This window comes from Pseudorasbora parva, chromosome 6 (genome assembly GCF_024679245.1).
Source record: "Pseudorasbora parva isolate DD20220531a chromosome 6, ASM2467924v1, whole genome shotgun sequence".
NCBI lineage: Eukaryota > Metazoa > Chordata > Actinopteri > Cypriniformes > Gobionidae > Pseudorasbora > Pseudorasbora parva.
In genome coordinates this window covers 39,115,663-39,133,924 of record NC_090177.1, presented here as the reverse complement: position 1 = coordinate 39,133,924, position 18,262 = coordinate 39,115,663, and the positions used below count along the sequence as shown (strand labels likewise).

At 39.7% G+C, this 18,262-nt stretch overlaps 1 protein-coding gene across 1 annotated transcript; it reads left to right on the top strand.

Moving 5' to 3' along the window:
- The first annotated feature begins 1,980 nt into the window (after positions 1-1,980).
- On the top strand, positions 1,981-6,736 carry phlda3 (pleckstrin homology-like domain, family A, member 3). The gene is made up of 2 exons (XM_067447370.1): positions 1,981-2,730; positions 5,935-6,736. The coding sequence occupies exon 1, from the start codon at positions 2,345-2,347 to the stop codon at positions 2,726-2,728; it is 384 nt and encodes a 127-aa protein (XP_067303471.1). The 5' UTR covers positions 1,981-2,344; the 3' UTR covers positions 2,729-2,730; positions 5,935-6,736.
- The last annotated feature ends 11,526 nt before the right edge of the window (positions 6,737-18,262 follow it).

Genomic DNA, 18,262 nt, shown 5'->3' with positions numbered 1-18,262 from the left:
TGACTGGGTTATAATGGCTGAGTTGCGTTTGCGTGCTTCTAGTAAACACAGAAACTGGCGAACGGCGGCCTTTCGAATCAGCTTTGACCGCGACTCTGGAAGACTTGGAGTTAAGCTTTTCTCTGAGAAAAGAACAAAGAACGGCACTGAAGTCATTCTTAAGAACGGAAGATGTTTTCTTGGCACACTTTAGGCCCCTTAGTGCCAATTGGGCATCGTTTAAATGCCACGGCCTACCTGAGCATTGTTTCTGACCATGTCCATCCCTTTATGACCACCATGTACCCATCCTCTGATGGCTACTTCCAGCAGGATAATGCACCATGTCACAAAGCTTGAATCATTTGAAAATTGGTTTCTTGAACATGACAATGAGTTGACTGCACTAAAATGGCCCCACAGTCACCAGATCTCAACCCAATAGAGCATCTTTGGGATGTGGTGGAACGGGAGCTTTGTGCCCTGGATGTGCATCCCACAAATCTCCATCAACTGCAAGATGCTATCCTATCAATATGGGCCAACATTTCTAAGTAATTCTTTCAGCACCTTGTTGAATCAATGCCACGTAGAATTAAGGCAGTTCTGAAGGCGGGAGGGTCAAACACAGTATTAGTGTGGTGTTCCTAATAATCCTTTAGGTGAGTGTATGTTATTATGGACTTTTATCTGCTGCAGTTTTGTTTTATGTTCCAGCGCTGAGGAATGTTTTAGACACTGGTGAATGTACCATATTGTGTCCATTTGATAAAAGGTTCTGTTTGTTAATCTATTTTTGTTTTTTCTTACCAAAAATATTTGAAAGTTACTAACAACCTGCAGTAGTTTACTTTGTTTAAATTCTCACTGCAATAAAGTAAAACCTAAAAAAACTAAATATGTCTATGTCTTTATTACATGGATGCCTAAAATAAAATAGTGTTTTGTTTGAGTCTCAAAGAAGGATTTTCCTATTACACAAATACAAATTAAAAGTAGGCAAATGTGTCCTTTCAACCCTGTTACAGTATTCAACCCCATCACAGTATTGTCAGCCCTGTCACATTAATATTTTTGCAAAATAAAATAAATATGACAATTAAAAAATAAAGCATTTCTTGCTGACTACCTCCCGACTTGTTAAGGGCTAACACAGTACAATTGTGGTTTTAGTTAAAGATCTAAATTAAAATTTTTCTTACTAAAATAAGGAGACCACGGTCAAACAGTTTGGATACTTGTAACTTCCATCACTTAAAAATGTGAAAATTATCATAAATGTTACATTTAAAGTCATTGAATATGAGGGACGCATGAGCAGTAGGTGGATGTTTGTTTTATAACAAGTTTTGTGTAAAATCCTGTTGAAACTAATTCGATTTTGTCCGTTACGGGGTTGAGAATAAAAGGTGTACAAGTCTGAAAATAATAAAAACTCTTTAATGCCTGAGATGGGAAATTATGATTTTTTGAAGGTTTAATATGTGCCTAATAATGTGGGGTATTTAGAAATGTAATTATATGTAGTTCAAAAATTAAAAAGTCCAAGTTGAATATTACCGAATCCCAGGAATGACCCCTATATATATATATATATATATATATATTTTTTTTTTTTTTTTTTTTTTTTTTTTTACTTGAGGTCTGTTTGATATTGTGTAATTTTCATAAGAAACCATACAAACATTTTTTTAATAGTTTGCAACTTTTAGGAATTTTAAACAGATTATTTTTGGTGTCCTATACAGACAATTGAAAGTTGATAGATTTTTTATTTAATTTTTTTCTGAGCCAGGCGTTAACTATCAAGTCTGAGTTATTCGAGAGAATCAAAGAAAGGACCTGCATTAGAAAATCATCTGATCTTCTCAAGATGTCAGAACATGAATGGAAGTACAAGCTAATGTTTATCAGGCAGAGGCGGCAGAGTGCATTCCAGAGTGCAGTTAAAGTAGGACTAATCCCCGTGACGTCACGGCGGATGGGGGGTTGGGGGGGGGGTGCTCCTTCAGAAACACGAGAGTCTCTTTCAGAGGAACAAGTACCAACATGCCCAGCGTTCGGGACTTCCAAGTACATTGTAACAATATATAATAGTCGGAAATTGATCTTTAGCCACAGAGCTGTCTGGCGGCAATGCAGCGACGATGTGTTATAACCAAGAACGGGCTTCGGCAGAAACCTTTAAAGTTGAGCTAAACGAATAAATGAAGGCGTTCTTTATTGTATGTAGTGGGCGCACAGTGGTTATGCGCGTTTGCGTGCAATATTCTGTCGTTAACGCCACGCGAAAACATCAGTGAACGCTTCGCCGGTTCTTATCACGCTTCTTTCTGTTTCACAGTCACACCAACCTTTATTCACAATGAACCAGTGTAAAGTCATGAAGGACGGTTATCTGGAGAAGAGGAGTAATGGACTTCTGCAGCTGTGGAAGAAGAAGCGTTGCGTTCTGTCAGAGGAAGGGCTCCGGCTGTACGACTGTAAAGGCGAGAGCAGCAAAGAGATGCGCTTCGAGCGGATGACCACGCTGGACTGCGTGGAGTACAAACGGGGTCTGGTGTACTTCACCATCGTGATGGACGGCGGGAAAGAGATCGACTTCAGGTGCCAGCAGGAGGGAACGGCGTGGAACGCGGAGATCGCGCTCGCGCTCGTGCGCTTCAAGAACCGCGTCGCCGTTCAGACCGGCAGGAACAGACATTTATCACATCTGGGCAGCTGCGGGGAGGGAGACGTCGAGCTTTGAGGGTAAAATTAAATGATTCTGCTCAGCATTTCTTCTGGAAGGGTTGGCTGTGTGTCCTAGCATGGAGAACCGTTCGCGTGTTCTCGGGAATCAATTATCCTGAATAACATCTGCTTTTCATTTATTGGATTGAGCTCTGTGAAAGAGCGCTCTGTCCAAAAAATATATATTCTATAGGCGAAATATTATTTTGCCGTTTTGAGAGGCATACCGAAGATTCTGCATGAAATAGCTCCCTGATGATCCCAAAGGATTTGGAATTTGGAACCAATTAATCGATGTAGGACGTCAAATAAGATTTAAAGAAAAGTCTAAAACTCCCAATAGCTCCCCTAAGTGATTGACCTGTTACTGGAGAGTCATTAATAGATTCTTTAGGATTTCAGAAGCACACTGGTGTGGTCATAATAAAATTATTTCGGATTGTTAATCGATTCAGTGGGATGTTTTTAAAAAATCGTATTTGATCCCATTATAATCGCAAAAGTTGAAAGAATGAAACAGAGAAATTAGACCATATGTATATTTAATAAGGATATATATATATATATATATATATATATATATATATATATATATATATATATATATATACACACACACACTGTAAACAAATATTGTTGGTTTTTGTCGGTAACCTGGTTGCCTTAAAATTTTGAGTTTATTGAAATAAAACATTTGAGTTGATACAATGAAGGACATTTGTTTAATAAATAGACACTCAAAATATTATTGTATCTGAACCACATAAAAAAAAATTGATAAATCATGAAAATAGCACTATTTGGCATGCTTCACTGCGTCATCAGATATAAAACACACACAATTACCCAATATGCTTACAAAATCTTGTAATAATATTTAAATAAAGGTTGTCGAATCTCAAAAAAAATTCATTGTATTAACTCAAAAATGTAATTTCAATTAACTCAAAATTTTAAGGCAACCAGGTAACTTTTTTTCTAAAAAATTTTTTACAGTGTACATATATATACATGTGTGTGTGTGTGTGTGTGTGTGTGTGTGTGTGTGTGGTGCTTTCAATCATTAATAAAGTAAACGTTTTTACATAAACAAAAAGTAATTAATCACACATGTGATTAATGTTTCAAAACATTGGAGTTTTTAATATTTTGAAATTATGATATTATGTAATTGCATCTTTTTATGAATGAAGACCAGGATCACTGATACTGATGTCTATGAAAATTATATATTTTTTTAACATTAATGATAGACATTCAGCAGTATTATTGAAAGCTACATCAATGTCAACATTTATTAGGCTTTTTTAAAAATAACAACTTTTATTTGAAGTTCATTTAAAACAATCTTCACATAAACCGATTGTAATACATGTCATATTTACCTGTGGCCTTACTTTTCTAACAGTTAGGAAATATAAAGAAAATGGCTAAAGTTATCAAACACTTTTCTTAACTGCATGAATCAGAATTATAGATTAATCCTTATTAAAGCTACACCTTTCTCTGGTACCTTTTTTCTTTGATTGACATTAATGACAGACATCACAGTAACTGGTTTATTAGGCTGCTGTCACTTTAAGATCTGCCGCTGTCACACATGAAGTGGATCTGACGTGCTGTCACGCGCATCTCATTTTCATTTCTGAATTTTGCGTGGCACGTGATAAGCAAAGCCTGCAGATTTTACTCGATTTATCTCCTGGATATGATGCCAAGACTTGTAAATGTTTTATCGTTATAGATATAGCTGTATGAAATCATGAACAGTCATATTTATCGATATCGTTCTGATTGTTTTATAGTAATACAAATAATTTCGTTCAGTTAGAGAACAGACGCTACAGTTAAAAACTGAACTGAGAACAGACCAGCGGCAGGAGTCAGATTTCATTCATCACGAGTGAGAAGCTGACAGTATACGGCGGAAGATTCAGCTTTAAAGCTGAATGTAAAAGCACAAATTTAAGCGAGCTTGTCGTTGTACTGTTCTGTTGTTATGTTTTTCATTAAGAATAGTATTGATATTAATATTAAACACACCATTCAATCGATTTGCTCCAAAATTGGTACTCATTCTAAAGTGAAAGTATAATCCATGCAGGAATTCATAACGGTGCGCATTATGAATGCAGCCCCCGTTCTTCATGAAAGATAAAGATAGAAATGAGGACAGGAAATAAAAACCTTGCAAAAATGATATACGATCCGCCTAATCTTGGCCAAATCACAGAGATGCCGATTCGCACGTTACTACTATTATCACAGGACCTCGGTGTTTGCCGAAATATGGTGGGGAATTTGCAGGGGAATTTTTTACTTTACAAATTACAGACATGGCCGATTCGTACGGGATTAAGATCACAGACATTCTCTGCAATTATTACAAATCACCAGAGGTCTCCAGATAATACTGATCCCGTGTGAATAGGGCTTTAGACAGGTCTTTCACAGACTGCACTGCGTTCTCTTTTGTCTTGTCGCGCTTAATGGTGCGGTGTGTGAATTTGAGCGGCATCTAGGGGTGAGGTTGTGAATTGCGACCGCTCACTCCTCCATTTCGAAGCACATAGAGAAGCTATGATGGCTGACACAGGACAAAGAAGTTTTCTGAGACAGCAGAGTGTAGCTAGAGCTCTGTAGAGCAGTTTGTCCATTTAGGGCTACCGTAGAAACATGGCGGCGCAAAATGGCGACTTCACTGTAAATGATCCGAGGTGTATGTAGAGAGAAATGACTCATTCTAAGGTAATCAAAGCATAACGCTCCATTATGTAAGGTCTTTAAACACCACTGAAAACATAGTTATGTATATTATATAGCATTTCTGTCAATAGATCCTCATACATATTACACACTGCACCTTTAGGTTTAAAATCATTTGTGTGAATAAGAGCTTGATCACATAATGTAACGCTAGCCAAAGAATGACTAAAAAACAGATGATGCATTAATTAGGTTAAATATTTTTAACATATGTTAACGCACTATATACAAATATATATATATATATATATATATATATATATATATATATATATATATATATATATATATATTTGTACAAAGAACAGTGCAATTGAATTACACTCAAGCATTAGATATCCACAAAATGGGGCTTGTGATAATTTGATTTTATGTCATGTCCAACATTTGTGCATGAAAAAAAACTAGTCTGCTGAAAAGTGATTTAACTGAATCCATCTGTTCTTTTTTCTACAGCTCACTAATGCAGTGTGATTATAGTATCATCCAGATTTCTCAGCTTGAACACATCACTGGATCCAAAAGAGGGCGAGACTGCAGACAAGGAAATGAAGGCCCAGTGTTAAGGAAACATCTGATAAAAGCCTTGAAGACTCGTGTAGGCCATCTTTTCTTTCCCCCCTTTTTTCACAGTGACACATTTTGGCGTGCACACGTGCACAGTGGATGGATTTGTACATGTGGGTGTTTTAATGCACTTTTATTGCGTAAGTCAAAAGGAAAAGAAAGACCCAATGGATTACTCTTCACCATAAATCAACGGCAGTTTCCCTCTCGCAACGCCAGAGTGGATTTTGGTGTCGACTTCACACTTTTAAGAGACATTTTTACCTCACGCGAAATGGAGGACACGCTCAGTATTATAACTGAAAGCAAGATGCTGCTTCAGGAGACATTAACCATAGATGAAGTATGACTCACCGCTGCACTCTTTAACATTTCATAAGTATTTGAACAAAGAATCTGGATTCATTTCCTAGTAAAAGTTCTTCAATCGCACGGAAAGCACAGTTTTTTTGTTCTAGAAATGTATCCCGACTGCATGGAAAACTTGATGGATGTGTTTTTTTATTGTGTTTTCCATTGGGCAACACTGTTATTACTACAATTCTCTCCGTATTCTGCCTACATACCCGTTGCCAAAGGTATAAAAAAAAATTGTCATCTCTGTGATGGTTAAAATAGATTAAACAGGAAATGTTTTTGTCATTAGGCACACATTGTCCCAATAAAAAAGGAAGATTTTGTGGCATTGTAATCTGAATGATCTTAATTCGTTTGTAGAGACCCAAGGCAAACGCAGGGAGTTTACTGCTAATCAGATGCATTGTAGGCGAGTTTCAATCTCTTACCCGACTCTCAACCTCAAGTGCCTCTGCGGCACATGCCCGGACAATGGCCTCACTGACTAATAACGTCCCGTCTCAGCTGTCAGTTTCACTGTGAGGCCATCAAAGAAGTTGTCAAACAGGGCTTTTTTTCGCCGGGATGAATGTTTTGCTGTTGCGCAGGAACCTGTGGAAGTTAAGCGCCGTACTCCTTCATCAACAAAATGAGGTGTGAAGGGAAGTATAGGATTAATCCGAAACACGCCACAACCCGCTTGTTATCATAGCGTAATAAATCACTAAATGAAATGACAGACTGTGAAAGATCTGTTCAAAGTCACCAAGCATTTAACGATCAGACATGGTTCAGTTCGTGTCGGCATGAAATTTTCTCACATGGTTCTTAACTTTATAGGGTCATGACCCAGTAACGGCGTAATGGGAAAAACAATGCTAAATGCAAACAGCAATATGCAACATGTAATAGTCGTGTGTAGGTTGATTGGAAAGCACTGTAAATGACATAATTTTTGACTAAATTAAAAAGAGTTGTGGTTTCAACATGATTATATTTGTAGTTTCTACGCAATTGTTGCGACCGTTACAATGCTATTAGGATGGCCACGAGTACATGTACAGTGTATGCATATTTATAAACATACAGGTTTCATATTTTAATTATATAATTGATAATATATATTTACACACATTTCATATGCACTGCCAGAACTACTACTTGTATTCAGCGAAGATACATTAATAAATGCTGTTGTTTTGAAATTTATATTCATCAAAGAATCTTGAAGAAAAATCTATCCCGATACAATAAAGACTAGCGTAATGATGCTGAAAATTCAGCTTTGACGTATACACACACACACACACACACACACACACACACACATACATTATATGTACACCGATCAGGCATAACAAAGGTGAAGTGAATATATAGGCATCAAGTGAACATTTTGTCCTCAAAGTTGATGTGTTAAAAGCAGGAAAAATTGGCAAGAGTAAGGATTTGAGTGAGTTTGACAAGGGCCAAATTGTGATGGTTAGACGCCTGTGTCAGAGCATCTCCAAAACTGCAGCTCTTGTGGGCTGTTCCCGGTCTGCAGTGGTCAGTCTCTATCAAAAGTGCTCCAAGAGGAACAGTGGAGAACCGGCCACAGGGTCATGGGCGGCCAAGGCTCATTGATGCACGTGGGGAGCGAAGGCTGGCCCGTGTGGTCCGATCAAACAGACGAGCTACCGGAGCTCAAACTGCTCCAGAAGTTAATGCTGGTTCTGATAGAAAGGTGTCAGAATACACAGAGCATCGCAGTTTGTTGCGTATGGGGCAGGATAGATCAGTCAGGGTGCCCATGCTGACCCCTGACCCCGCCGAAAGCACCAACTGGACAAAAGAGCGATGGAAAAAGGAGGCCTGGTCTGATGAATCAGTTTTCTTTTACATCATGTTGATGGCCTGGTGTGTGTGTGTCTCTTACTCGGGGAACACATGGCCCCAGGATGCACTATGGGAAGAAGGCGAGCCGGCGGAGGCAGTGTGATGCTTTGGGCAATGTTCTGCTGGGAAACCTTGGGTCCTCCATCCATGTGGATGTTACTTTGACACGCTCCACCTACCTAAGCATTGCTGCAGACCATATTCACCTTTAAAGAAAACGGTATTCCCTAGTGGATTGATGTAAATAACATCACACCATTTATTTCCATCAAGAGGTGTGTCAGTTTTTGGTCACGATTTTGTATTGACAATGCAAAAGTCCAGCACTCTGTAAAGTCTCCTCCGGCACACCCCAAAGACTCTCAATGCATTTCTAGACTCAGAGGAGCCGATTCATGTGTGACATCTTCATATTTGAAGCCCCAACCTGCATGTCTCTGCATTTCATAACGCAACATTTTCTCAAATACAGTGAACTGCGAGTGTGTTGGGAGCATTAAACACTAGTCACCCTGTGGGTCTCAGCACAGCTCCTGCCATATTTCTCTTTCCAGTGTAGCTCTGGTCTCGTCTCCAGGGCGTTTAGTGCCCTGGGCTGTGCCTGTGGTGTTGCAATAATAGGCAGATTGTGTGTGTGGAAAACCCCAGAGCCGGAGCTACTGAGGAGGCTCTGTTAAAATAAGCCACAGTCTTGAGATGACTCAGCAGTCTGGCAGCAAAACCTTAACAAGAGCCTCCTTACAGTATGCTGGCCCTCGCCACATTTGCAATGGATTTGCTGTGTTGTGCACAGCTGTTTCAGAATAAAGTCCTCTTTTAGTGTGTGTGTGTGTGTGTCTGTGTGTACATACGTGCTGAACTGTAATTATAACAAAATACAGGCTAGTAGTAGTTCTGTGGAGGTTGCTAAGCTTTAAATTTGCTCTGTGGCAAGATAAGAGCCAAACATTTGCATCTGTGTAGTTATTTATTTACTCTAAATATATTATGTCACAATGGAGTTTAAAGCAAATGTACAGCAGTAAGTTTGTCTCATTTGACTCATGTTAAAGTCAAAAACACTTAGACACACTGCCTGTTCCGGTTATATAACGTCTAAGTCTGCATCTGGACATGTTGTGGCATCTTTTCCTAAAGGTGCGTCTCTGCGGTTTAAGTGGGGTAAGAAGCGGATCATGGCGGAAACGCTCACAAACACACACACACACACAAACACACACGTTGGTCTATGTGGTTTACAGGGACTCTCCATAGGCGTAATGGTTTTTATACTGTACAAACCGTATTGTCTATCCCCTTACTGTCAAGGATCAGGAAGTGGAGGACCCAGATGCAGAGTGAACAACAAGGACAGTTTATTAATAAGACAGATCAACAAGACACAATAGGGTAGTGGATGAGTGACAGTCCAAACACCAGGGCAGGGGACAGACACCACGACGACAGGCAGGAGAGGATGACCACTGAGACCAGTCCAGGCAGCCAATGAACTTGACGACAGCTAGTGAGGCAACACCAGGCAGGGCGATGGTGGACCAATCCAGGCAGGAACCAGAGGCTTGATGGTCTCACAGAATCAGCTCCCTTCTTGGCTGACAGGCAGTGGAGACAGTGGCCAGGGAAAAACTTAGGACAGAAAACAACACAGGACACACACACGACAAGATTCTAGACAAGACAACAAGAAACAACAGACAAACTGAGACTAAATGAAACAAAAACTTAAATAATAACTGAAGCTAGAAAACGAGGAAAAATAAAACAAAACCAATCTCTATAAAAAGACTGAACTGAAAATAAAAGTGGAAAACAGGAAAAATAAAATAAAAACGTAAGCTATCAAAACCAAGGCAACTAAACAATAAGGCTAGAGTAAAATACCAAAATGAAACCTGGAGAAAACGAGCAAAATAAAGACAGAAACTTCACTAGACTAAAAAACTCAGGAACAAAGAAAAAACTGAAAATAAATCCAAAGCTAGAAAAACAGGAGACACTAAAACTAGAACTGACTTGACACTGGGCTAGAAGCTTGCACGGACAAACAAACGCACACAAATGCAACGAACCAGCAAAGACATGAGGGAAGGTAGCACAATATAAAGAGACCAGAGCACACGAGGAACAGGTGAGCACAATTAGGACTAGACCAGACTAAACAAGGGGGCGTGGTAACAGCAAACAAGGAGGCAGGACAAGAGGAACACATGACAGACTCTAAGACACAACACAAACATAGAAACATTAAACAAAGACAAAACAGACAGAGCTGCCAGGGCAGAACCCTGACACTTGCACTGCCCCTGCCCCTAAACCTACCCATCACAGGAAACATTCTGCATTTTTACTTTCTCAAAAAAACATAATTTAGTATGTTTTAAGGCCATTTGAATTATGAGGACATTTGATATGTCCTCATAAACCACATTTATAGAGTAATACCAGTGTAATACCCATGTAGTTATACAAATTTGTGTCCTCATAAACCACATAAACAGGCTCACACACACACACACACACACACACGGGATCATGAGGGAAGTGGCCTGCAGTAATAGAGCATCATATGTGCATGTCTATGTGAAGCGTGTTCAACAGCTGAGCTCTGATAGTGAACACTGCGAGAAGGACGCGCATGCCTACTGTCCACATGCCTAGCCACATGCCTATTGAATTTGGTAGAAAATTAGTTTGGTTGACTCGCCAACGCGCCTTAGAGGGCCTGAAAATGCAAACTTTTGAAAAGGTGTTTAAAAGTGCATGTTTTAAAAAAAATTATAAATAAAACCATGTAAACTACAAAAAGTGAATTTGTGAAAACAGTGACAACATGCGCAAGCGGCAACCTCCTCCAGTTTCTGTTGAAGTCAATACGGAAGTGAAACTACAGTTCATCGACTGGCCACTAGGGACAGGCTCCAGAAGGAGCAGAATCTCACTGAGCCCCATGTTAAAATGCCCAACTTTACAGTAGAAAAAAAACATGTTTACAGTCTGGTACAGATTGTGGTTTTGGTCTATACGGCTAATTTTTCCCTTCATGACAACTGTGAGGGGGGAGAATTTTTTGTATAACTCATTCATTTACATTATATAAAGCCTTAAAGGAACACTCCACTGTTTTAAAAACAAGTCTTATTCACCTCTTTGCTACATTTAGATATGTGGGCAAATGCAATTTTTTGCAGGGTCGCCGCTAGCTTAGCTTAGCATAATGAATGGAATCCTATGTTGCCAGCTAGCATGTCCCGAGTAAAAGTGATCAAAAAAAAAAAAAACTCACCTAACTACTTCTTGTGGCCTGCGTTTTCACGAGTACAAATAGACCTTTCTCACAAAAACCGGAAATACGTAACCGTTGTGGAAGCGGAGTTCCTGTCAAGCGTCAACAAAGCAATACATCACCCGGCAAAATCGGCAAAATGGACCAGAGAGTAGTTTACACAACTGCACTAACTAACCTGCCAATTATAACATTTGCGGATGTTTCAAGACTCGTGGAGGAAAACTCCATCACCAAAAATAAAAAAATTAATAAAGGATACAAATTTTTCCACGAGGAATTTGTTCATAATTATCAAGGTAAGTAGAGAGCGATCTGGCTAACGTTAACTTTTACTGAGTGACAAATTATTTGCGTGTCCACTTAGACATTATGTATGTATAGTAGGACATATACTATATTACTAAAACATTAAAGTCTGCTTTTAATTAGGCATTATGGTATCAATTTGTTCTGTTTATGGTTGTCCAAGTGAACGTCTTGTGTGACGTCTTTTTCCTTTAGGGGTGAACTCATTCCAAAGAAAAAGGCTAGGGACAGTCTCTAGTTTCAAGCGGCGAACAGTGATCCCTAAAACGTAGTCATCTGTTGTGAAGTGTCTACTGCAGACAAAAGTGCTCCCTTTTCTAATAGTAAAATTTGGTCCTTCATCCCACCGAATTGCATGAACCCATTTCTGCCGAACTTCACCATCAACAGGGAAGGAATGAAACGACAGATATGGCTGCTTTTGGGAGTAATTAGAACAGCCTGGTACGCTACAAAAACATTTGCTCGTCGCTTGCGCCATTTGTTTAGCTGTGGAAAGTGCGGGGCGGAAGTACGTTACCACAACTGACACGTATTTCCGGTCTCAAACGCGGAAGTTGTGATAAAGGTCTATAGCGATGCAGTTTAAGACCAGGCAATTTCCTAGGCAGATATTGACGTGGGACTATATTATGGGGAAGCACAGGCGAAGCACTGCTACTTGGGCGCAGAGATATCACGGCTCTCATCCTCACGTCCTCCGGCTGATGAGCAATCGCAGTGTGTCGCGTGAAATCTGCGCCCAAGTAGCAGTGCTTCGCCTGTGCTTCCCCATAATATAGTCCCATGTCAATATCTGCTTAGGAAATTGCCTGGTCTTAATCTGCATCGCTATTTGTACTCATTGTGAAAATGCAGGCCACAAGAAGTAATTAGGCGAGTGTTTTTTTTTTGGGGGGGGGGGGGGGGGGGGGGGGGGGTTTGGATCACTTTTACTCTGGACATGCTAGCTGGCAACATAGGATTCCATTCATTATGCTAAGCTAAGCTAGCGGCGACCCTGCCAAACTAAAACAATGCATGCACTGAGACAAAAATGCATTTGCCCACATATCTAAATGTAGGAAAGAAGGTGAATAAGCCCTATTTCTAAAAACGGTTGAGAATTCCTTTAAGTTTCTGCATAATTAAGGGCGTGGCCACTTTGAGTGACAGGTGGATTGCCATTTGTCTGCTGTCTGTTAGTCATTGCGTCACCTCAGCTCCGCCCACGTCCCGCCTCTTTGCCCATTTTCTGTCATCTGAGCGCTTTCATCCAAGATGGCGACGGCTCGTCTCTGTAATATACTTGAATAACTGGAGGAGACGTCACAAGTTTAGGAACTTTACTGAAGTATCAGGCAGTGTAGAACGTACAACTTCATTCAGCCATAGAATGCCACTTAATTGACTAAAACACATATTCAATCCCCCAGAGGGAAAAACAGGAACTCCCTCCCCAGTCTTGGGTCTCTTAAAGGAGCCTACTATTGCAAAGGTCCGTCAATACATTACAGTCTCTGCTTTATGCTTCAGCACTGTTCTTCAGAACCCTATGGGTAATGTCATGGACACGTACATATTTATTTTACAGTCTATGTTTACACAGTAAATTAGTGATATTTGTTTCCCCTTGACTGCAGTTGTCCTGTCTCTCACATTCCAGAAGATTCTGTGCGTCACTGACAGAGGCATGTGAGGAGCAGAGAGCCAGTGTGTGTGTAGACTGTGTTAAAATAGCAGCCGAGTGAGAGCCTGACGGGTTCAACACGCCTCTTTAATCTTCTGCTCGTGTGTTCCTGGTCATGTCCTCAAGATGTTCACGTCTTTAAAACTGCATTAATTCAACACCTTCCTTATCTTGGTTGCCACGTCCATTTTATGGAGAAAAATGAAATATTTTCCTCAAAAAACGTATTTTCCACAGAAGAAAGAAAATGAACGTCTTGGATGAGATGGGGGTGAGAAAAAGATCATGACATTTTCATTTTGAAGTAAACTTCCCCTTTAATAAACACAAAACAGATCTTCCCTTTGCAGCTACGGGTCAATAAAGTGTGAATCCTCCAGGAAACTAAAGCTGCACTTGAGTTTTAACAGCCATCAAACATTCGTCTATTAAAACTCATATCGTCCTGCACTTGAAAAGGAGTGTGTAAGGTTACGTATGCAACCCTCTTCCATGAGCGAGAGCGAGATGCTGCGTCACAATGCCTGCATTTCAGCTGTCTATTTATGGTCTCTAAGACCGTGACGTCATTCAGATGTATGGTGTTATACATGTGAATGATGTCCAGCTGCCAAAGATATAACTTTAGAAATCATTATTATAAATTATTTATCAGTCACACTCTGGATTAGTGTCCAATTTTCACTATTTACTACAACTTTTGTCTCAATAAACTACTGTTTATTAGTTACAGGGAGTGCAGAATTATTAGACAAATGAGTATTTTGACCACATCATCCTCGTTATGCATGTTGTCTTACTCCAAGCTGTATAGGCTGGAAAGCCTACTACCAATTAAGCATATTAGGTGATGTGCATCTCTGTAATGAGAAGGGGTGTGGTCTAATGACATCAACACCCTATATCAGATGTGCATAATTATTAGGCAACTTCCTTTCCTTTGGCAAAATGGGTCAAAAGAAGGACTTGACAGGCTCAGAAAAGTCAAAAATAGTGAGATATATTGCAGAGGGATGCAGCAGTCTTAAAGTAGCCAAGCTTCTGAAGCGTGATCATCGAACAATCAAGCGTTTCATTCAAAATAGTCAACAGGGTCGCAAGAAGCGTGTGGAAAAACCAAGGCGCTAAATAACTGCCCGTGAACTGAGAAAAGTCAAGAGTGCAGCTGCCAAGATGCCACCTGCCACCAGTTTAGCCATATTTCAGAGCTGCAACATCACTGGAGTGCCCAAAAGCACAAGGTGTGCAATACTCAGAGACATGGCCAAGGTAAGAAAGGCAGAAAGTCGACCACCACTGAACAAGACACACAAGCTGAAACGTCAAGACTGGGCCAAGAAATATCTCAAGACTGATTTTTCTAAGGTTTTATGGACTGATGAAATGAGAGTGAGTCTTGATGGGCCAGATGGATGGGCCCGTGGCTGGATTGGTAAAGGGCAGAGAGCTCCAGTCCGACTCAGACGGCAGCAAGGTGGAGGTGGAGTACTGGTTTGAGCTGGTATCATCAAAGATGAGCTTGTGGGGCCTTTTCGCGTTGAGGATGGAGTCAAGCTCAACTCCCAGTCCTACTGCCAGTTTCTGGAAGACACCTTCTTCAAGCAGTGGTACAGGAAGAAGTCTGCATCCTTCAAGAAAAACATGATTTTCATGCTGGACAATGCTCCATCACACGCGTCCAAGTACTCCACAGCGTGGCTGGCAAGAAAGGGTATAAAAGAAGAAAATCTAATGATATGGCCTCCTTGTTCACCTGATCTGAACCCCATTGAGAACCTGTGGTCCATCATCAAATGTGCGATTTACAAGGAGGGAAAACAGTACACCTCTCTGAACAGTGTCTGGGAGGCTGTGGTTGCTGCTGCACGCAATGTTGATGGTGAACAGATCAAAACACTGACAGAATCCATGGATGGCAGGCTTTTGAGTGTCCTTGCAAAGAAAGGTGGCTATATTGGTCACTGATTTGTTTTTGTTTGGTTTTTGAATGTCAGAAATGTATATTTGTGAATGTTGAGATGTTATATTGGTTTCACTGGTCAAAATAAATAATTGAAATGGGTATAAATTTGTTTTTTGTTAAGTTGACTAATAATTATGCACAGTAATAGTCACCTGCACACACAGATATCCCCCTAAAATAGCTAAAACTAAAAACTAAAACTTCCAAAAATATTCAGCTTTGATATTAATGAGTTTTTTGTGTTCATTGAGAACATGGTTGTTGTTCAATAATAAAATTAATCCTCAAAAATACAACTTGCCTAATAATTCTGCACTCCCTGTAGTAGGGTAGTTATTAAGTTTAGGTATTGGGTATGATTAAAGGATGTAAAATATTATCACGCAGAATAAGGCATTATTTCTATTCTATTATATATGTGCTTTATAAGTGCTAATAAACAGACAATATCCTATGCTAATAATCAACTAGTTCATTGTAGGATTTGGACCCTATACTAAAGTTAACTTTCATTTATTATATTAGTTTATATTAGTATATTTAGTTTATTATATTACATTCAATATTTCACAGGATTTCACAAACAAGGAATCATGGTGATTTGATCAAAAGCTAATAATGAAATTATTATGAAAAATAATGAATAAATTAAAAAATCTAAATAAAACACAAAAAATATGAATATATATTTGTTCATATGTGGCCATGCGACCATTAACCAACTTCAGAGAACCGTGAACTTGCTAATGTATTGGTAATTTATTGAGTATTTTAGGTCAAGTGAGGCTGGCTGACAGAAAAGTTTGCATGACACAATTAACAAGATCTCCAGCAGAGGGCAGACTAACTCACACTGTAAAAAACATTAATGTCTCCAATCGGGAATGTTCGAGTGACTGAGCACATCTAAATTTAGCCACATCAGTTGGCCAAATTGAATTTCTGTGAATTGATGCCATTTAGTTAACTGAAATTAAATTTGGCCAACTGAAAAAATTAGATGTGATCAGTCACTCGAACATTTACATTTGGGCCTTTTTTTTTTTTTTTTTACAGTGCAGACATCATGAGGAAGACTTGTGTGAAGAAATTTTACAGTGCAGCAAATTATAATATAATATAATTAATATAATATAATATAATAAATATAATATAATATAAATTAGTGCTGTCAAATTGTTTAATCAGGGTTAATCACACACAAATAAAAGTTTTGTGCTTACATAATATGAGTACTGTATAAGTAGTTTATTATGTATATTTTAATACACACACATACATGGCCTATGTATGTATAAACTATTTTATTTATATATAATTTAAATTGCATTAAAGTATTGGCACACCCCTCCAAATCATTGAGTTCAGGTGTCCCAATCACTTTGCCACAGGTGTATAAATCAAGGACTAGGCATTCAGACGCTCCTACAAACATTAGTGAAAGAATGGGTCGCTCTCAGGGCCTCAAGCGTGGTACCGTGATAGGTTGCCATCTGTGATATAAGTCCATTCGTGAAATTTTCTCACTACTAAATATTCCACGGTCAACTGTTAGTGGTGTCAACTACCAGTGAGTAGGTATAGCTACAGATCCTCCAAATTTCATGTGGCCTTCAGATTAGCTCACGATGAGTGTGTAGAGAGCTTCATGGAATGGGTTTACATGGCCGAGCAGCTCATCCAAGTCTTACCCAAGCCTTACATCACCAAGTGCAATGCAAAGTGTGGGATGCAGTGGAGTAAAGCACGCCACCACTGGACTCTAGAGCAGAGATGTGTTCTCTGGAGTGAGCAATCACGCTTCTCTGTCTGGTAATCCGATGGACGAGTCTGGGTTTGGGTTAATTTCTGTAAATGTATGGACATGAGCACATATTCAATTAGATGTAAGAAGTATAGTGATTAATAATGGACATTCACATAGCATACATGAAATGAGACATCATTCATTATTGGTGTTTTTCTAGGTCAGCATGAGTGGATGAAGGCTTGACGCGAGATGCTTAACCGCTGCAGGGAGATATGAGAAGAGGAGAGAATTCAGGGGGAATGGTGCCCTGCTGCTTAACAGGTGCTGGATTTAAAGCATACACACACACACACACGCACACACACGCACACACACACACACACACACACACACACACACACACACACACACACACGCACACACACAGGCACGTCTAATTCACTATCTTTGTGGTGACTCTCCATAGACGTAATGGTTTTTATAGTGTACAGACGGTATATTCTCTCCCCATACACTAACCCTTAATCTAAACCTACCCATCACCAGCTTGTTTCCCTATGAATCAGTCTGCGTTCAGGTTCCCCACCAGGACACACACACACACCTTACTCCTGCCTAACTAATACCCCAACCATAACATTATCCCTAAAACCAAAACTCAAACAGCCTCTTTAAAGGGGTATCAGAAAGTGAGGACTGGCCAAAAGGTTCACTCACTCTGTCCTCACTCCAATGGTCTACAACTCAAACAGGTCCTTACAAAGAGAACTACAAGTACACATAGACTACACCCGGTGGAAAACAAGGGGAACCCACTCTCATGCAAGACTCCTGATCCCACAGATTCCTGTTGTGATTACTCAATTTCGCCCACAAAATTCTGATGAGCCGCGGTTAATGTGACCGCACCTTTAGTCTTGAGAAAATCTCTAGCACCTTTTGTTTGCAGTTGCCACTTGGTTGGATATTTTTCTAACACATTGACATTCCGACATTAAGAGTGGCTTAAGTGTCCAGATACTTTTTGGA

Coding starts and splice junctions, on each gene's coding strand:
- phlda3 (XM_067447370.1), top strand. CDS start 2,345: ATGAACCAGTGTAAAGTCATGAAGGACGGTTATCTGGAGAAGAGGAGT.